The following is a 21,649-nucleotide window of genomic DNA, read 5'->3' on the forward strand; positions in this document are numbered from 1 at the left end:
CTTGGTAGTTAAAGTCAAAAGCCCAGTCTTTGGATCTTTGGACAAAGTCTTTTGTAAAGGGTCTGGTGTAAACAGAGCCAATGGTGTCGAGTCGTCTGTCGGCACCGGTGATTTCGGAACCGGGGGTTTCGATGGTCTGTGTGCGCCATGCTTTTTTGAGGTCTCCGGGTGTTTCGGCGTCGAATGATGTTTCGGCGCCGGAGCATCGGTGCCGACAGATTTGTGTTTGTGTTTGGTCGGCACCGAGTGTCCAGGCTTCGGCACCGGTGGTTTCGGAGTCGAGCTGGATTTTGCAGTCTTCGGTGCCGGATGCTGTTTTTCGGCACCGGGTGTCGGCTGGCTCGATCCCGAGCTGCCATGAGACTTTGGGAGCTTCGACACCGGGCCCGAAGGTGGGGTGATCGAAGTTTTGGTTTTGGTTTTGCCCAGGCCGGCAGGCGAGGGAGTAACCTGAGTCTCTTTGGTTTTCGGCGTGGGGGTGGGAGGGGGCATAGTACTCACGGCCCGCTGCGCTGGTGTAATGTCCTCCACGTCGGAGTCATCGGCCTCGGAAGTGCTGACGACGTCTTCCTCCTGCTCGGTGTGTGTTTGCCCCGAAGCTTCGGCGTCGTCTCCGAAGATGTCCGGTGGAGCTGCAGAGGATGAGTGCGCCATGGTGCGTCGAGCTCTTCGATCTCGGATGGTCTTCTTCGATCGAAAAGACTTGCAGGCGGGGCAGTCTCTGGCCTCGTGTTCCGGAGAGAGGCAAAGGTTACACACCTGATGGAGGTCGGTGTGGGGAAATTTAGACCCACATTTTGGGCACTTTTTGAACGGAGTCCTTTCCATCGGCCGGGACCGGAGTCGCGGAGGGCCCGAAGGCCGGTGTCGATGTACGGGATGGAGAAAGTGCCGCTTCGAGAGATGAAGATGATGAAGGAACTCGAAGAATCGAGGATTTTCCGACGAGGCTGGAACCGTAGAAGTTCGAAGCCGGAGCACGAAGTATCACATCCGAGCCCGATGGTGGAAAAAAACAATCTGAGGATGGAGCCGAAGCCCATGCGCAGTACGGACCGAAGGAGGAGTCACCAAACTCGTGACTTCCAAAGACTGTCCAAGAAGAAAAACAAACTGCAAACATCCGGGCCCAACACCAGATGGCGACCTATGCTAAGTGTACAATCTGCAGCTCATATGCCTCGAACATATTGTTGCTAAAGAACTTTTCTAAAATTGCATATACTTTTCCCCGCTCTTGGCAATCCATTTGTATGCAGGGGCCCCTTCTTTCCTCAAAAATTGTCCACTTCAAGGATTAACAGTTCCTACTCACAACCCTGGGGTATTTTACTTGGGTCACTTCGCCCAAAGCGGTGGTATGATGACTCTCTTTACTCAGCTTTTAATAAGTACCACAATTATCTCTCAGCTTGGTTTTCACTGCCCCTAGCACGTCTGTATTTTGCTATCTTTGCTTCTAGCACTTTCTCCCACTTTATTGTTGCTGCTACTAGCGCTTCCCTGTACCTAATTGTTAGTGCCTTTAGCGATATTATTCCATATGATTTATAGCTCAGTGTCGCATAGTGGCAAAATATCTATTTCACGGCCTTATCAGCAGGTTTCTGGCCAACGATGAGTAAGCTTCTCAGAGTGGGTTGTGTTATATTCAAATGCTTCACATTGGCTGGCATGGCACTTTGACTCCACATATGGCAATCGTCGATCTTCTCTTTGACAGAGGCGCATGTGGCACACACAAGCAGTTTGCTGGTCCTCTGCAAACTCTATGGGAGAGCACAGTCGATCTTCAAGTTGCGGGGGTATTGGTATCCCCTACTCGCCACCAGCTGTAGCATCCTCCCCAGCCTGGGAACTCGTAAATGAACATGCCGCACGCAAAGCTTGGCATTACACATCTTTATTCCTTTATTCTTATGCGTGTAACTGCAAACTCAACATTATAAACACAAACTTGAATCACCACGCTAAACACTTACGTCATAGTTCTACGGAGTCCATCAGGAACAGAAACGGTCCCATCATTGTTAACTCACAAGACACTACAAGTGGCACATACACGGACAATCGAGGGAAGGTGGAAAGCAGTGGACTATGCACGGAACGTCGGAGGAGAAGTGGCAGCATAAAAGACCATGTACGGAAGGCGGGAGGGTAACAAACAGCACAATGAACCATGATGAGCAAGAGGAAGTGAGCTAGGTCATGCACAAAGGACCATGGAGGGCAGAAGGAAGAGGGTAGGTGCTGGACTCAAGACAATTAAGGGCAAGCTGACCATGCTGTGAATGCGGGAGGGGTAGTGGCAGCACAACGGACTACGCAGGGTAGGCAGGAGGGGCAGTGGCAGTTCAATGAACCACGGAGGTCAGAAGGGAAGGAGCAGTGGCATGCGCCTGGACAACGGAGGGCAGGGGGAGCAATGTAGGGACAGCAAGCTAATCACGCAAGGAAGGAGAGGTAGTGGCATCACAATGGACCACACAGTTGTGGAGTGAGGAGGATGGGGTATGGACTCGGACAAAGGTGGGGGCAAAGCCGAGGACAACGAGGTAGCCATGGAAGGAAAGAAGGAGGGGCAATGGCAGCACATCGGACCATGCAGGGCCAGAGGCAAGAGATAAGGGCATGGACTCTGACACCAGGGAGTAGGTGAACAGGACGTTAAGAATGGAGGGCAAGTGTGAGAGGCAGTGAGAGCACAAAAAGTCCACACTGGGCAGGAGGGAGGGGGCAGGGACAGACTTGGACAATCAGGGCAGCAAGCTGACCACAGACAAAATGCTTGCATGGGCAGCATAACAGACTAAACAGGGCATAACCAATTTATGGATACTTATTCATTTACCTGTTTCTTTTGTGATTTATGTTTATTATAACAGATAACATTTAAGACATGTCGATCAGTGAATAATGTTCGATTTTGGGTAAGAGTCTTTATGATGAAGGACTAACTGGGGAGTGACTGGCTAATATCCTGTCCCCTGTTTTCTTTTATATAGAAGCAACTTCATTTGTTTGACTTCTATGATGATGTGATGACGTGTATGGGCGTTAAGCTGCTTATATTCTCGGATTATTGGAAGTCTTGGAAGATTGTGGAGTTAAAACCTGTAGTACTAGTGGAAGGTTGGTAATTTTGGAGATAGACTAGTATGCAATCTTTGGGAGCAGTGTAACTCCTATCTGTTTAGTTGTTAAAGACCGATACTAATAATCGATCTTGGACTTTTGTAGAGTTAAGTAAGCCTGACTATACACAGAACAGAATTTTTGTTTCTTCCGGAGTGGCTTATGTTTTATTGTAATGAAACCATTAAGATCCAAGCACTTACATTTTTGGGCTCTCTTTTATCTACTGGGATTGATCAAGGTATGAAGTAGGGCACAGGTGTGCTTGCATAGGACACTCATATATATCATGAGGTATACGTTTTGTGCCCGGTTTTTAGAGTGCACTTGTAACTTTATATCTTATGGCTCTATTTCTAACTATGTGATTCTTTTAATAAGAGGCTGGACACGCTTAATCACAAATGTTCTTATGTTTGCTTAAACTAAACTCACTTTTTGGAATACTTTTCAATTTTCATTTCTACTTGTCTGAATCCTGTCTTTATGGTGTCTCTTACTTTGGGGTTTGAATGTGATTCTTTTATGTGGAATTGCTCATACGTTTGCGTTTATGTTAGTGATTGACTATCACTGGTAGTTATGAAACTCACTTGTTTTCTAAATGTAATGGCTTGTTGAACCTGCCAACTCCATCAAAGGGCATTGCCTTGGATAATAGAGATTCACATGTGTGTTCTGTAATGCGATTTGATTATGGGACTGTTTTTTTATAAATGCCTTGAGCGGTGAGTTATTTTATATATATGGCATGAGTGGTAAATAGACTTATCATTAGTGTCACATATAATCCTATCAGGTTTTATACATATGTGTTCTTTTCATGTCTGCAACCCTGATGAAGCTTTTTTTAAGGTGAAACGCATCGGCAGTGTTATTTCAGAGAGAAAAAGAAAAAAGAAAAATAATAAAGCAGAGAAATTACCACAACAACCAGGACCTGCGACTATTTACTGGCTTCTTGAATTTACAACAGTCATTAATTGGTTGTGTTTGTCTCTCTATTTGTATTTAATCGATTTCTAGGGTTTTCCTAACGTAAGTGAAGATGTTATTACCATACCTAACTATAATGCCACTTTAACATTTGTTTTCTCCAGCGTAATATATATAATATATATGTGTGTATGCACATACAAATATATATTTATATAAAAGCACATACAAAAAGACAGGATGTTTTACCTTCTAGGGCTTCCTTCACCCACGTAGTGAAGTCCTTCTTTTGTGTGACCACTTCCAAACATGCTCTGCGTTTTTCTGTGATCTCTGCCAGGACTTGTCTGGTCTTCATAAGCTGAGGGCTTATGCAAGAAATTGTCTGCTCTTCTGCATCCTCAAAATCATCAGCCTGCAAAAGAAGATTTTAGCAGTGGTGAGAGGAAAATCACCAGACGTTTATTAAGATTTTCAAAAAGAGCTGCCTAATTCCAGGGCTGTGGAGCACAGTAATAGGTAATCTAATTTGTGTCTGTCTGATATTTAGTTTAAAGCGAAGTCCTTGCATTAGCTTTCCATCAAATGAGGATCTGACAACTTCAAAGCTTTATTCCCAGTACAGAAAGCAGTGCTCGGGTTGGCTTCTCGATGTCGCTCTAAGCTGTTTTATCCATATGAATCTTCAAAGTATATTTGGTCAAAATCGCCCACAAACTTTATTGACTTGTGAAATATGAATTCTTCTGCAGATATCCGCGAGTTGAAAATAAGGAATTTCCCTAAACATCACCCCTGACGCAAGGCAAAAGTACTGAAGTTCTGTAATGGGGCTAACTGCCCACCTGTTATGTTGGACACTATAGATGACAATTCTTTCAGCTGCAGGATCCCAACTTGTCACCATTCCCAAAGGCTCAAAAAGCTAAGGCACAGCAAGCAACATCACTCACTGAACTGTTTTAAGGTCTACTGATAATTATAGGAGGATACCACGCACGATCTGACTAATGATCCACTATTCATCTGTTGCATACCAGCAAATGCTGCCTTATCTGCAGGAGTGTAGTCACACCAGAAGCCCTGGCAGCAAGGCTCAATGATCCTGCTAGGACAGATAGGAAGCCTTGTTCAATTTGAACCTGTGAATGATACTACAGCTAGAAAACTGTTGTTACTGGCAAGTAACTATTTTGTCTTCTAAAGCATTGATTTACATGTGTGAATTAAAGATTAACAAAGCAGTACCAGAATGAAAATATCTGGTGGGAAGGAGACTCGCCTCAAGCAATCAGGTTTCAGAAACCCCATTTTTTTCTACTGTCAGGTTTGGAATGCACATGAAGATGATATTGCTTCATAAAAACATGAATTATACTCTACTTTTCCACTCTGAAGCACTCTTTCAGGGACAATCTGGCAAGGAGCGGTCATTTTTTGGGTAAGGCAGGCTCTGACCCAGACAGACCACAGTCCATACATCAGACTAGGACACAATCCATTTGACCACAATCCATTTTACCAATCATTGCTTCAATATAAGTCATATAAAACTGTCCAGTTTTTAGTCTTATGCAAGTAACATTTCAATCATCTTTTGATGCAGAGTGAGTGTGAGGTTGTTTCAGCCACAACTGCCAACTACAGGAAGAAAGTAGGCAACAAAACGTGTTTATTTAGATGGAAATCAAATATCACCCTGTGAACAAATCTGGGGACTCTTCACTTGAAAAGGTTTTCTTCTCACTTGCTCGTCTGACTGAGGTTGTGGTTAGTAAAATGGCATAACACGACAGGTGTTGCACTGGGGCTCTATGAATAGGCTCGAAAGGTGCATTCATTAGCTCTAATAGTACAGCATTCAACTCCCATGATGGACCAACTCTTGATGCCCCTGGAAAAGACTGAAAAATCTTTTCATGCAAGAGAATAAGGATAAAGAGTGTGCTCTCCTTAACTATATTGAAATTGAAAGCAGATGCACTCTTATATAGTCTACAATATTTTTCCCTTCAAAAGAGTCATTACCTTGCTTCTAAATTATATTATACCCTTGAAAGTGCATGCCTATGATTTTAGTGTGGAACGTTGGTCTAAAGGAGGTACTCTTTAGCCAGCCATAACATATTAGAGCTGCCTTTCTGACAGAAACTGTATGTGGAGGAGTCCATATAAGCAAAAAAAGCTAAGAATGTTAATTTGCCCTCCTTTAACCTGACTTTCACTTGAGGTTTACCTTCTTCCGGCATCTTGTCAATGAAAGGGAGATGTCATGGAAAAACCTGTTTGTCATACCTGTTAAAGTAGCAATCTTCACTGAGGTGGCGGGCAGTACATTAACTTGCTTGCCCTCAGAGTAACCTTCATGTACCTTTTTATCGGATGGGGTAGTGCATGGAGACAAACGATTTCTCGACCAATCCTAGTGTGAGGCTGGGTGTGCAGCGGGCCGGAAAAGCAAGCGAGGAGGCCGTATGTAGTGTGCTATAGTAGGGATTTATTGAAGAGTCACAAAGGTAGAACACAAGGTAAACAAGGAGGAGGTCCGGGGGCTGGATCCACTCGAGGCCGGCGATGCTGGTTGCGGTCTTCGGCGGCTCCAAGGGAGGTTTCGGCGACGTGGAGGATCCACGGAGGGCAGGGAGCAAAAGGAGAAACAAAAGGGACCGTTAGTCCTATCCTTTTCGGAGGATCTTTGCTCCCGTCACCGTCACCCGGGTGTGTGGGGAAGGGGCGGAAAAACGAGACAGTGAGGAAAGGAAGGGACCGGGGCAAGGAATACGGGGCGGGAAGAAGAAAGGGTGTTCGGTCGGGACGTGAAGGAGGAGGCAGGGCACACAGTGCAGTGCTATACAATTATAATACAGTGCAGGGAACGTAATGCTAAAGAGAAGGGGAATGTATACAAGGACTATACAGGGGACTCCTAGTGAGTAAACTAGTGAGGTTAAAGGCACTCACGCGGTCCGCCGTAACTCTCCCGTTGAGTTACGGCCGCTCTACAGCCACCTCCTGTGGACTCCACCACTCTTCGGTCCACACGTCTGTTTCAGTCGTCTGCTCTCCGTCTCTTGCCTCTTCTCCTTCGCGTCCTCCAGTCCGAGGTTCCTGCCACAAATCTCCGACCCTTCGCACTTCCGGGTTCTCCTTTTTATCCGGTGCTGTCGCTGCCATAGGGGCGGAGCTTCCGGAGTCCGCGATATTTGAGGCTGTCTGACCCGATGTTCTGGTTGGTCTCTGTGGGGAAAGGAAGGGTGTGATTTTCCGGTGTTTTGCTGGCGTCTCAGGTCGAGTCCTTATGGGGGCATTATGAAGCCGGGGATACAGCCCCGGGGCTGGCGAAGGAGGTAAGTTCGGGGAAAGACGGTGTTCTGGTCGGGGTTGTCGGGACGCCGTTTCACATCCCCTTCCCCTAGCTGTCCTTCCTGTAGGGGCGGGAGACGTAGGGTATCTCGAAAGGAAATCTGCGTTGCCCTGTTCGGACCCCTTCCTATGTTTGGTGGTGAAGCGGAAGGGCTGTAAGGAGAGAAACCATCGGAGGACTCTGTCGTTCTGGCCTTTGTTCCGGGCCATCCACTCCAGGGGGGCGTGATCTGTGTAGAGGACAAAGTCTCTGCCCTCCAGATAATAGCGGAGATGGTCCACTGCCCACTTGATGGCCAGGGCTTCCTTCTCCACCACGGCGTAGTGTTTTTCACGGGGGAACAATTTGCGGCTGACATACAAAATAGGCCTTTCATTATCTAGGGAATCCTTCTGGGATAGCACCGCCCCTAACCCATGATCAGAGGCGTCTGTTTGTAGGATAAAAGGCCGGCAGAAGTCGGGGGGTACCAAGACAGGACTGGAGGTCAAGGCTTCCTTCAAGTCCGTAAAGGCTTGCCAGGCTTCAGGAGAGGGGTTCCGTAGCTTCTCCTCGGATCGGTTTGATTTTGTTAGCAGGTCCGTCAGGGCTGCTGCTCTTTGGGAAAAGTTTGGTACAAAGCGTCGATAATATCCGAGAAGTCCTAGGAAGGCTCGGAGGTCTTTTTTTGTGTGGGGGAAGGGAAGGGATCGAATAGCGGCTGTTTTGTTTTCTTGGGGTCTTATTAAGCCATCCCCCAGAAGGTACCCCAGGTATTTAACGGTTCTCGCCGCCAGGGTTGTTTTGGCGGGGTTGATGGCGAACCCAAAAGACCCTAGAGAGGAGACGACGTCAAAAAGATGTTTCAAATGTTGGGGCCAGCTGTCACTGAAGATGATGATGTCATCCAAATAGGCCCCAGCATACTGTGCGTGGGGTCTTAAAACCTGATTCATAGCGCGCTGAAAGGTGGCGGGGGCGCCATGTAGACCAAAGGGCATAACCAAAAACTGGTACAACCCCTCAGGGGTGGAAAAGGCGGTCTTCTTTTTATCCTGTTCCCTGAGGGGGATTTGCCAATACCCTTTGCATAGGTCCAAGGTCGATATGTACTTTGCTTTGCCTATCCTTTCAATCATTTCATCCACCCGGGGTAAGGGGTAGCTGTCGAAGGTAGAGACCTTGTTGACCTCTCTAAAGTCAATACAAAAACGGACCGATCCATCTGGTTTTGGCACAAGGACGATTGGAGAATTCCAGTCACTCACTGAGGGTTCTATGATTCCCATTTTCTGCATGTCTGCTATCTCTTGTCGTATGACCTCTCGGCGTGCTTCGGGAAGTCTATAGGGCCTTAAGCGGACTATTTTTCCTGGCATGGTCTCTATCGCATGTTCGGTGATGTTGGTTCGACCAGGAGAGGAGGAGAAGACCGCTTTCAGGGGTGCCAGACACTCCCGTAATTCCTGGGTCTGTACCGGAGCCAGTTCCGGATCTACACAGGAGTCAAAAGAGAGAAGTCGGGGATCGGGGTTTCCGTATAGAACGGGACGGGGTCCTTCCCATTTTTTTAGCAGGTTTACATGGTATATTTGGGAGGTACCACGGGTAGGGTCTATCTCTACCTCATAGGTAACCGGGGTCACCTGTCGGAGGATGGTGTACGGCCCTTGCCACTGTCCAAGAAGTTTTTGGTCTGATGAGGGCATCATGAGGAGTACCAAGTCGTTGACAGCGAAGACGCGGGACCTGGTACCCTTATCATACTGCTTCTTTTGGTTATCTTGAGCGTTCTCGAGGTTCTGTCTCACTATGTCCCGGACCATAGAGAGGTGGGTTTTCAAGTTCTCAAGGTATTCTGGAAGGGGACGGGTGCGATCCGGTTCAGCCTCCCAGGCCTCCTGTGCCATGTCTAGCAGGGTACGCGGGGGACGCCCGTACAGTAACTCATACGGTGAGTAGCCGGTGCTGCTCTGGGGCTTGCAGCGGATGGCGAAGAGGGCCAAGGGCAGCATGTCCTCCCACCTTTTGGCTTCTAGGCCCAAGAGCTTCTTGAGGGTCTGTTTGAGGGTGGCGTTGTAACGCTCCACCAATCCGTCCGTCTGCGGATGATAAGCAGACGTACGGATCTGTTTAATTCCCAGTTCAGCGCACACTCGCTTCATCAAGGCAGAAACGAAAGGTGTGCCCTGATCGGTTAGGATTTCCCGGGGAAACCCTACCCGGGAAAACAGGGAGATCAGGGCTTTGGCTATCGTTTGGGTAGTGGGTTGTCTCAGGGGTATGGCTTCAGGAAAGCGGGTGGCGTAGTCCACTACGACCAGGGCATAGCGACACCCGCTACGGGAGGGCAAGAGTGGTCCTATAATGTCCATCCCTATTCGGCTAAAGGGGACGTCTATGAGAGGGAGGGGTTGCAGTGGCACCCTGGGGGGTCTATGTCGGCTGTTTTTCTGGCATATGATGCATTCCTGACAATAGTTTTTGGTCCTTTGGTACACCCCGGGCCAATAGAATTTCTCTAAAATGGTTTGACTGGTTTTGACGTCGCCAAAATGACCCCCCAGAAGGTGGCTGTGGGCAAGGAAAAGGACTTTGTCCTGGAAGGGACCCGGGATAAGCAACTGGGCGTTCTGTTGGGGCCCACCTTTTCTGTACAGCAGCCCGTTTTTTTTAAAGAAATAGGGACCTACTTGCAAGGGGTCTTCGTGGTCGAGGGCCCTTCCCCAGGCTTCCTGAAGAAGGGGATCCTCCTGTTGGGCTGCTCGGAATTCCCTGTCCGTCTGCCACGGGTGGTCATCAGTAAAGGCGGGATACGCGCTGACGTATTCTTTCCTCTCTTTTCTTTTCTGGCTTCTGGTTTTGTGGGTTTTCGGAACCGTTGCAGGGTAGGTCTGGCCTGGATAAGGAGCGTCCTTCCACCACTGGGACAGGGAGTCGGAGGTGTCCTGGAGAAGCGTAGGCAGTCCTGGATAGTCACTCCCCAGAATGGCTTGTTCGGGGAGAGCGGGGACCAGACCAATAGTGAGGGAGCTCCCGGGGTCGTACCGGTGCTGGATCCGCACCTGGGTAGTGGGGTACTGTTTAGTGTCCCCATGGACACACTGAATGGCAACCACCCCCGTAGGACTGACGGGATGTCCCAGATCTTGAGGTCTCAGGACGCTCTGACGGCAGCCGCTATCGGCAAGGGCCATGACTTGTTGACCATCGATAGAGACCGGACAATGGAAGACTGGTGGTGTGGTGTCCGGATGGGTGCAGAGATAGTTCCGGACAAGCCCGACCTCCATAGGTTCTTCCTTCTGCGGGCACATCCGGGCAATGTGACCGAAACCGCCACAGGCATAGCACTGAGGTCCTGGATTAGGGGGACGGAACACAACCGGGGAGGGATACAGGGGGGTTGGTTCTGGTCTTCGGAGGAGAAGGGGCCGGAGAGGCCGTGATGGTCCAGCGTTCGGGGTACGGTGCGGATGCTCCTCTTTGCCCCGCTGGAGTTCCTGTGCCCGGTTGAAGGCCGAGGCTATCTCAACGGCGGTTTCTAGGGTGAGTCTGGAATGTTGTCTCACCCACCGCTGGGTGGCAGGATGTAAAGAGTTCAGGAACTGTTCCAAATAGATTTTCTCCAGTATCTCGTCTTTTGTAGAGTTTTCCGACCGGAGCCATCGGTTTGCAAGATCCCTAATTCGGAATGAGAGGGCCCTGGGATTCTCTTGTGGCCTCTCTTTCGCCTGGCGTAGCTTTACTCTATACGTGTCATCGTCGATCCCAAGTCGTTCCAACACACACCTTTTAATATCTGCATACGGGGTGGTGCCCTGTATGTTGGCCTGTTGGTATGCGGCTTGTAGATCGCCTGTGAGAAGGGGTCCCAGATATTGCCCCCAACGGTCCGTTGGCCAGTTGGCTGCTTGGGCAAGACGTTCAAAGTTAGTAAAGAAGTAGTCCGGGTCTTCCCCCGGGACATACTTCTGCAGTACCACCGAAGGGAGGGAGGCTAGTGGTCTCTGCAGACCCAGGACCGTTGTTAGCTTCTCCAGGGTCTCTCCGTGGGTGGTCCCTTGACCCTTCAAGACATCGTGAAGTTGGCCCCTGTCGTCTTCAGCCGTTTTTAGGAACTGCTCCATCAGTTTGGCAAATTGTTCCTGAGACTCCGCCATCTTCTTGACAACGGCCTCCATGCTTCCGGCTGATCCCACTTCTGACACCAAATGTGAGGCTGGGTGTGCAGCGGGCCGGAAAAGCAAGCGAGGAGGCCGTATGTAGTGTGCTATAGTAGGGATTTATTGAAGAGTCACAAAGGTAGAACACAAGGTAAACAAGGAGGAGGTCCGGGGGCTGGATCCACTCGAGGCCGGCGATGCTGGTTGCGGTCTTCGGCGGCTCCAAGGGAGGTTTCGGCGACGTGGAGGATCCACGGAGGGCAGGGAGCAAAAGGAGAAACAAAAGGGACCGTTAGTCCTATCCTTTTCGGAGGATCTTTGCTCCCGTCACCGTCACCCGGGTGTGTGGGGAAGGGGCGGAAAAACGAGACAGTGAGGAAAGGAAGGGACCGGGGCAAGGAATACGGGGCGGGAAGAAGAAAGGGTGTTCGGTCGGGACGTGAAGGAGGAGGCAGGGCACACAGTGCAGTGCTATACAATTATAATACAGTGCAGGGAACGTAATGCTAAAGAGAAGGGGAATGTATACAAGGACTATACAGGGGACTCCTAGTGAGTAAACTAGTGAGGTTAAAGGCACTCACGCGGTCCGCCGTAACTCTCCCGTTGAGTTACGGCCGCTCTACAGCCACCTCCTGTGGACTCCACCACTCTTCGGTCCACACGTCTGTTTCAGTCGTCTGCTCTCCGTCTCTTGCCTCTTCTCCTTCGCGTCCTCCAGTCCGAGGTTCCTGCCACAAATCTCCGACCCTTCGCACTTCCGGGTTCTCCTTTTTATCCGGTGCTGTCGCTGCCATAGGGGCGGAGCTTCCGGAGTCCGCGATATTTGAGGCTGTCTGACCCGATGTTCTGGTTGGTCTCTGTGGGGAAAGGAAGGGTGTGATTTTCCGGTGTTTTGCTGGCGTCTCAGGTCGAGTCCTTATGGGGGCATTATGAAGCCGGGGATACAGCCCCGGGGCTGGCGAAGGAGGTAAGTTCGGGGAAAGACGGTGTTCTGGTCGGGGTTGTCGGGACGCCGTTTCACACCTAGGCTGCAGGGGAAATGATTGAATCAATCTTCATTTGGTTCGCAAGATAGGTAGAAATGGTGCCTGGTGCCGTGTATGTTTTCTCCCATCCTAGAGACTATGTGAGGATTATGTTGGGTTCTTCCGCAGCATTGGTCCTTCGTCTCACAGATAATCCAGAATCAGGATAGCCTTAAAGACTCTCTGTCACGAAACCCTAATTGAAGTCTCAGAGAGTGTGATATGTTTAACTGGGGTTATCTTTATTTAGTAACTTAATGACAGTTCGAGGAGCACTTTGTATCCCTTGTTGTCGTCTGCAGGGCTCGTCTCCCTCTAGAGCAAACACGCCACCACGTCTTTAGGGCACAGGACTCCCGGATGGCTCAGAAGAAAAAAAAATAAAGAGGCACTTGTTAGTGCAAACGCTGAGGCCAATATGAGGGGAAGGAGTGAGGGGCACAACACCTCCTACGGAATAGAGTGCGGGATGGGGAAGCCGTCACCAGGGAATTGCAGAAAAGCAAGACGGAATGTATGCGCGGCCGGTCTCCAGTGACTATAGACTTACCGCCGTACGATTACCTTCCGTTTGCTCTGAGACCGACATGCCCACCCGACACCCGGATCCCCGAGGGCGTGCACGCACCTGTTGAAGACACGACCCTTCTGGGTCGGGGCGGTGCGTCCTCCTTGTGGTCCCGGGGCTCCTTTGGCAGGCACTAGTCTGACCCTCCGCTTTTCGGAAGCACCGGCTCTCATCCTTCGGAGTCGTAGGGGATCCCGCTGAAGGCACTCTCTCCCTTCCGGTCATAGATAAACCCTCTTGCGTCCTCACAGGTGATTTGGCCCTCAGTGATTGGTTCGTCCGCCCTCCAGGAGGCGTGTCCCGTTTCCTCAGCGGAATCCTTAAAGGGCCAGCTACTTTTGTGAACTCTGCGTCTCTCGGCCTCAGGTCCCGGCAACTGTGGAGGAAAGAGGAGACCGCTAGGTAGAAGTGTCTTCTGTTTGGGCCCCATAGGCCTTGGAGTCCGACACTCTCCTACATTTTTCTTAAAAATCAAAGAGGACAAATTATTTTTTTGTGTTTCTGTGATTTTTTTTCAGCAGATTATGTAGTCATCCAGTGTCTTCCATAGTGAATCCACAGGTGCTGGTTCTAGCTTGGCATCATCCAGAGTGACAAGTACACCCCAATGAACATTCTTTAGAGGGTCCTGCTTGATCTACAGGCAGATCTTGTGCACAATCGCCTGCATCTCCACCCTAACAGTAATGTTCATCATCACTGCTCTATGCATTGTCACTTCCTTTGCCCCTAATCTGTTCACCTGGTGCTGGAGGACATATATGGTAAACGTCCTGGATCGTGGTTCAAATGGAGGTCAAGGAATCCAATGGAACTACTACTGTGAGGAAGGAAAATGCTACTTACCAGTATGCATCTGTTCTTGGCATGTAGAGCTGCAGAGTTGTACACGTTTGCATAGATCACGATCTGGTGTTGGGCTCGGATGTTTGCATGTTGTTTTTGTCTTCAAAATAGTATTGTAGTCACAAAACCGTTGACTCCTCCTTCGGTGGACAATGCGCATTGCATAGGCTCCGTTATATTGTTTTTGCCACTTAGGGTTAGATGGAGCAGTAAGAAGTAGAAAGATGTAACATGCGTGATGTATCTAAATAAGATAATACTGGAACGGATAGAGGTATCCGGGGAGGCATGTGGGCGTGTACAACTCTGCAGCTCTACATGACAAGAAAAGATGCATACTGGTAAGTAGCATTTTCCATTCGAGGCATATGAGCTGCAGATTGTACACTTTTGCATAGACTATATACAGCAGTTTCCTCCTTAGTGGTGGCTACCTGTATCTGTTGCAGTAGTTTGAAAAAGTGTTTTTAATACAGCCTGGCCCGCATTAGCTTGTTGTTTTGCCTGCACATCTACACAATAGTGTTTTGTGAAGGTGTGTGGTGTGGCCCAAGTTGCTGCCTTACATATTTCATCTAGGGGAATGTTCCCTAAGAATGCCATAGAAGCCCCTAATTTGGGTGTAGAATGAGCTCTAGGGGGAATGGTTAATGCTTGTTTGGCTTTAAAGTAGCATATTTGTATGCATTTTACAATCCACCTAGCAATTCCTGTTTTCGATATAGGGTTGCCCTTATGCGGTGGGGAGGAAGCCACGAAAAGTTGATTAATTTTCCTAAAGGATTTTGTTCTTTCAATGTAGTAAAGTATCGCTCTTTTAACATCTAAGGTGTGTAGAGCTCTTTCTGCCTCTGAGTCTGGTTGAGGGAAGAATACTGGTAGTTCAACAGACTGGTTCAGATGGAAGGCAGATACTACTTTGGGTAAAGAGTTTGGGTTTGTTCTAAGAACCACTTTGTTATGATGGATTTAGAAAAATGATTTTTGTATGGTTAATGCCTGGAGTTCACTAACTCTTTTGAGAGATGTCATAGCGACTAAAAAGGCTACTTTCCAAGTGAGGAACTGTAGTTCACATTTGTGGAGAGGTTCAAAAGGAGGACCCATTAGTCTGGTAAGGACTACATTGAGCTTCCACACTGGAGAGGGTGTAGATCTTGGTGGAATTATTCTTTTAAGTCCTTCCATAAAAGCTTTGATAGCGGTAACCCTAAACAAAGACAAATGTTGTCTGTTTTGTAGGTAGGCCGCTATGGCAGCTAGATGTAACCTTATAGATGTATACGCTAGGTTACATTGTTTTAGATGTAAGAGCTAACCGATGATGTTCTGAATGGAAGCATCTAGTAGGTTGATATTGTTGTGTGAGCAATAAATGACGAATCTCTTCCATTTTGCCTCATAGCATTCGCTTGTGGTAGGGCGTCTTAGCTTCTTTGATAATGTTCATACAGTCTGGCGGGAGATTAAGGTAGCCAAACTACAAGATTTCAGGAGTCAGATCACAAGGTTGAGCTGATTGGGATCTGGGTGCCTTCTCTCTCCATGGTTCTGAGTGAGAAGCTTGGGTGAGAGGTGAAGCTTTTGATGTGGTACTACTGATAGTTCCAACCGAGTTGTGAACCATGGTTGCCTTGCCCATGATGGAGCAACTAGGATCATTGTGAGTGAATGTTGTTGGAGTTTCCTCGTCAGTAATGGAATGAGTGGGAGAGGTGGAAAAGCGTAAGCAAATTTGCCTGACCAATTCATCCATAGCGCATTGCCTTTGGACAATGGGTGTTGGTACCTAGATGCGAAGCTTGGGCATTTTGTGTTTTGGTATGTGGCAAACAGATCTATTTCTGGGTGTCCCCACATGTGAAAGAATGGAAAAGAACTTGAGGATGAAGTTCCCATTTGTGGATCTGTTGTGCCTGACGGCTTGAGCAGATACGCAATCTGATTGAGTACCCCTAGTAGGTGTTCTGCCAGGAGGTATATCTTCTGCGGAATGGCCCATCTCCAGATGCTCTGCACCAGGTGGAAAAACTGGATAGAGTGTGTCCCCCCCCATGCTTTTGTATGTAATACATTGCTGTTGTGTTGTCTGTATAGATTAGGACAGCTTTCCCTAGCAGGTGCAGTTAAAAAGACTTCAACTCTAGAAAGATTGCTAACAATTCCAGGTAGTTGATGTGAAATTGTTCTTCTTGGGGGGTCCATACACCTTGAACGGTATGGGTTTGAAGATGTGCTCCCCAGCCGGTGAGCGATGCATCTGTTGTAAGCACTATCTGTGGGACTGGCTCAAGGAACGACTGCCCTTTGCAAAGGGTTTGTGCGGTCCACAACTGCAGATAGCGATGGGTGCGGTCGTCCACCAACACCAGATCTGTTCGCTGACCTTGAGCTTGGTTCCACTGACGTGCTAGACACTCTTGTAATGGACGTATTTGTAGTCTTGCATGAGGAACGAGAAAATGCAAAAGGCCATCATTCCTATTAGCTGCATGAACACTCTTGCTGGTAGTGAGTGTTGTGGCTGAAATCTTTGAACTAGTGTTTGTATAGCACTTATCCTGAGTGGATTGGGATATGCTAGGGCTGTGGAAGTATTTACTGTAGCTCCTAGATATTGTTGTATTCTGGACAGTTGTAGATGGGATTTGCCCAGATTTATTGTGAATCCCAGATTGTGAAGCAACTGTATTGTACGGAGTGTGTGTTGAACACAGCTGCTGTGGGACTTTGATTTTATGAGCCAATCATCCAGATAAGGGAAGACATGAATTTGTGGTCTTCTCAGATGGGCTGCAACCACTGCGAGGCACTTGGTGAAAACTCTGGGTGCCGTGGGGACTCTGTATGGGAGAACTTTGAACTGGTAGTGTTGACCATCTACCACAAACCTGAGTTATTTCCTGTGAGCAGGATGAATGGGAATGTGGAAGTAGGCGTCCTTTAGATCTAAAGTGGAAAGAAAGTCGCCTTGCTGTAGTAGTGGAACCACTTGTTGTAAAGTGACCATGTGGAAGTGGTATGATTGAATGTAAAAGTTGAGCTGTCTGAGGTCCAGTATTGGCCTGAGAGAGACGTCCTTTTTTGGGATTAGAAAATAGAGGGAATAGACCCCTGTGCCCTGATGAGGAACAGGAACTGGCTCTATTGCATGTTTTTGTAACATTGCTAAAACCTCCTGTTTGAGGAGGGTCAGGTGTTCTGATGACATTGGATGCTGTTTGGGAGGAATGTTGGGAGGTGTATAAGTGAGATCCAGGAAATAACCATACTGGATAATCTGTCTTACCCACTTGTCTGTTATGATGGAATTCCAGACAGGCAGGAACTGTAAGAGGCTTCCCCCGACAGGAGTGGGATGATCTGGGGGGAGTGCAGGGAAGTCACTGTTTGTTATTAGGGGAGTTGCGGATGTTATTACCCCTGCCTCTACCCTTGTTGTTGTTCAATCTGTAACCTCCTCTATTGTATCCTCTGGTTGGGACTTTTATAGGATGAGGACGGGGGTTCTGACGTATTTGTTTTTGAACCTGCTCTATAGAAAGAGCGACGAGAAGAGCCTCTAGCAGATGGTGATTGTAGGGCTCCCATAGACTTGGCAGTCTTCGTGTCCTCTTTAATCTTTTCTAAAGATGTGTCCACTGCAGGGCCTAAGAGGTGCTCCTGATCAAAAGGTTGATTAAGGATGGTATTTTGTACATCTTGTTTAAACCCAGATACCCCGAGCCAGGTGTGTCTGCGTAGCAAAACACTGGTATTTATTGCACGGGACATGGTGTCTGCTGCGTCGAGCGCGCATTTAATGGATGTATTGGTTATTAGTTTGCCTTCCTGTAGAAGGTCATTGGCTTTGTCCTTGCATTCTTGAGCTCGGTGTTGAATGAGCTTTTCCAGCTCATAATAGTGGGCCCTATCGTATCTTGCTAGAGGGCTTGTGTGTTAGCTATTTTCCATGAGTTCGCAGCTTGGGACGCCATACGTTTACCTGACGCGTCTAATAATTTAGATTCTTTATCAGGAAGTGGTGTGTCACCTGACCCCCTGAGAGTTTGCCCGCTTGCGTGCATTGGCTACGATCAGTGAATCTAAGGGAAGGTGACCCTTGATGTATATAGGGTCAGTGGGAGCTGCTTTGTATTTCTTATCTATTCTGAGGTTAAGAACCCTAGCTGTACCTGGGTCTTTGAACACCTCCGGAGCGTGTCTAAGAAGGACTTTTAACATGGGTATGACATGAGTAGATTTTTGTGGTTGGTCAAAAGTCTCCAGCAGAAAATCCTCTTCTACAGGATCTGAATGTAGTTTGACCTTATGGTATGTGGCGGCCCTGTTGATTAGCTGGGCAAAACCCTCATTGTCATCTGGCGGAGATGGTTTTGAGGGGTAGAAATTCCGGATCATTAGTTAGATCAGGATCAGTATTATAGTAATGCCATGGGTCTGGATCCTGTGGTGGATCATCAGGATCCTCAGTGTCTAATGGTACTACATCTTCATCTTCTTGCCCATCCCATGTGAATCGTAACTATACTCTGGTTGTGGAGAATGTGCTGGAGAAATGAGTAAATTAGAGTTAACCGGTGGAGGAGGTGGTGGTGAAGTATTGGTAGCTATGTGTAATTTCTGGAGCATGTGGCAAATGTTCTGGTTTCCTCTTTATAAGTAGCTTGGTGACTATATGACCAGTCTTTGGGTGAATTAAGATGGTAGTCTGTTTCGGATCGGGAAAGAAAGCTCTTCGGGATCAATAGGTTTCTTCGGCGCCGAAGAATTCTCCTTGGAAACTGTTCTTGGCTGTTTAGGGACAGTGTCCGGTACAGAAGCTTTCCCTGGTTCGGAGGCCTTCGGTGTGGGTTGTTTCGGCTCCAGAGGCATTTGTTTAGGAGGCTTATTGATAGGAGTTTTGTCCTTCAATGTTTTCAGCTCTGAAGTTTTCGGTGCCAAAGTCTTTTCTGTGTGCTTCGGTGCCGAAGTCTTCTCTGTGAGCTTCGGTGCCGAAGTCTTCTCTGTGAGCTTCAGGGCAAGGTTTTATCCGGCTGCTTCGGTGCCGGTGCCTTATCCGGCTGCTGCGGTGCCAAGGGATTTTTTGTCGATTTTGGTGTCGAATGTTTTTCCGGTGCCGGCGGAGGAGGGCGCGGTAACTCGGACGACTGAGCTTTTGGTGCCGAAGATGGCTTTTCGGTACCGGGTGGTTGGCTCGAGCCGGAAGGCTTTTCTTTGTCCTTCATTGCCGGGTCCGGAGGCGGGGCGCTCGAAGTTTTTGTACACTGTGGACCAGAGCCCTAAGGCGAAAGTGTCACCGGAGCAGTTTGTATGGGCTTGGGTGGGGCATTGGACTCGATAGTCACGTCCCTTTGAGCCGAGGTGATGTCATCTTCGGTGTCGGAGACGTCTGCTTCGGAGTACAGGACCTTTTCTTCCTGTTCTGGCTCCGGAGGCTATCAGGACCTGGATGGAAGATGTCCGGAATGGAACCTGTGCCTCGGGACATCTTGTGGCGTCAAGCTCGGCGATCCCGGATGGTCGTCTTGGACTTGAAGGAGAGACAAGCCTCACAATCGTCCTCTCAATGTTCTGGAGAGAGGTACAGATTGCAAACAGGATGGAGGTCCAAGTGTGGGAACTTAGCACCACACTGGGGACATTTCTTAAAGGGAGTCCGTTCCATCGACGTCCGTCTACACCGGCGTGGGTAGGCCCAGCGGCCCACGTCGAAGTCCACAGGCATCAAAGTTTATTCGAAAGTTATCGAGGGTGCGCGTCGAAGGCACGTGATCGAGACAATACCATCGATTAAGTGTGATTGTTCGTCGAAAGGGGTATCGATAACGACACCGACCCGGAGCGCAGCAAGTCATATCCGAACCCGATGGCAGAAAAAAACAATCTAACGATGGAGCTGATGCCCATGCGCATTGTCCACCGAAGGAGTAGTCACCGGTCTCGTGACTACAACACTTCTTCAAAGACAAAAACAACATGCAAACATCCGAGCCCAACACCAGATGGCGATCTATGCAAAAGTGTACAATCTGCGGCTCATATGCCTCAAAAACAACTTTTTGCAGTTGTCACCCCACTTTTTGCCCCACTTTGACAACTGGGCACTGGTGTCATGGCTCTGAAATGCACTGAGCTCTGCTAATAAGGACTCTGTGTAAACCAGGCAAAAAGGTACCTGGCTGGTTGGCTTATGGTACTGTCATCCACTCAAGTGGTCATATTTAGATGATGATGTGCGGTGCAGTTCGGTTGGGCAGTCTCTACTTAAAGAAAAAATATATTTTGTACTTAGTGGCTTTCACCTACCCTAGAGTACAGGTCAAACCTAAAGTGCAAATGGTGGGTAGAGGTCTACAGGTTGAGCATTCACTCTTCTCTTTGCTTTTCCAAAAATTATACCTGGTGTCCAAGAATACATTTCGGGGCATGCACACTCCAAGATAGTCCGGTAGTGTATTTTCCTCATCTGCTTTCAATTCCTATCCAAAAGGAATCCTACTCTGGAATTTCACCAGAACTGTGTCCTTTGTGCACGACTCCTTTTCACTTGTGTGTGCCCGAAAAGATGTCTGTGCACGGACTGTAGTTCTTATAAGGTCCCCGAACAGAAAAGCAGTACCATTGTAGAAAGTGGGACCAAGACCCATTAGACCCCAATCTGCCTAACTAGGGGGACCTGAAATGCCCCCTTGACACCAGGAAGGATTCTTGAGCTAGCGACCAAAAAAAAAACCAGAGAGGGTTGCCAAGCTTTTTGGGACAAGATATGCCTTACTCTGGGTTGTTTCCACTATCTCACTAGCTTTACTGATTTGTGCGGTACATATTAGGAGGCAGTGGGAAAATCGGTCTCCTCAGTTAAGGGAAAAACTGTCAGGGAGCCGTGCCTGAACCAGGAGAGGTGTACTCCAGATTCACACTCCCTGGTGCATAGTGATGCTTTCTAGAGCCTCACTGTGGTGGACAGATTTGGGGTACACACGGTCATGTATTCCCCCAAAGGAAGCAGGAGAATGATTTGAGCTTTGGTTTGGGAGGGTATGGCTGGATGGCAAAAATGGTTGCCTGCCACCCTATTTGTTTAATATAAACAATTGACATCTAGTGGTGTTTTCTGCTCTCCTTGGGTGTGCATTTTAGGGTTAGCTCCCCAAGAAACGCATCACAAGACACAAAATAACAGTATGGTCCTCTAGGTGACCGAGTAACAGTAGGTTAGTTATTTAGTGCGATAGTGATAAAGGATAGTGGTATATGATGGTGCAGCCAAATGCAGGGTGGGGCTGACCCTTGACCCATTCTTCAAACAAAATCCCTGGTGTCTAGCAGTGTTTTGTGCCCTCTCCCCTATTCACTTGTCCTATTTATTTTAGCAGTGTTCATTAGACTTTCAGGCACAGGTGTAAGGTGATTGCGGGTAAGTCCACAAATTGGAGAGAGGAGAAGGTAGCTGTAGTCTCATGCGAGAGCAGGCCATCCCACCATATTATTCACAATAAATATTTCCCGGTGGTCAAATGAGCTTTCTGACCCCTCAGGATGGGTAGATTGAAAGTAAACCACCTTCAATCTGGATCCATACAGCGCAGACAGACTGACAAGAGCCTGTGGTTTCGAATAACAG

The 21,649-nt window shown here is 48.3% G+C and overlaps 1 protein-coding gene across 2 annotated transcripts in view; it reads right to left on the reverse strand.

Annotated features, from left to right (window-relative positions):
* Positions 1 to 21,649, reverse strand: part of RNF213 (ring finger protein 213) — a 2,329,248-nt gene that overhangs the window by 1,182,328 nt on the left and 1,125,271 nt on the right. For both annotated transcript variants that reach the window (XM_085617427.1, XM_085617426.1), the window contains exon 20: positions 4,321 to 4,486. In XM_085617427.1, coding sequence (XP_085473553.1) covers positions 4,321 to 4,486 — 166 coding nt within the window. The remainder of the gene's footprint in view (positions 1 to 4,320; positions 4,487 to 21,649) is intronic.

This window comes from Triturus cristatus, chromosome 7, assembly GCF_964204655.1.
Source record: "Triturus cristatus chromosome 7, aTriCri1.1, whole genome shotgun sequence".
Lineage (NCBI taxonomy): Eukaryota > Metazoa > Chordata > Amphibia > Caudata > Salamandridae > Triturus > Triturus cristatus.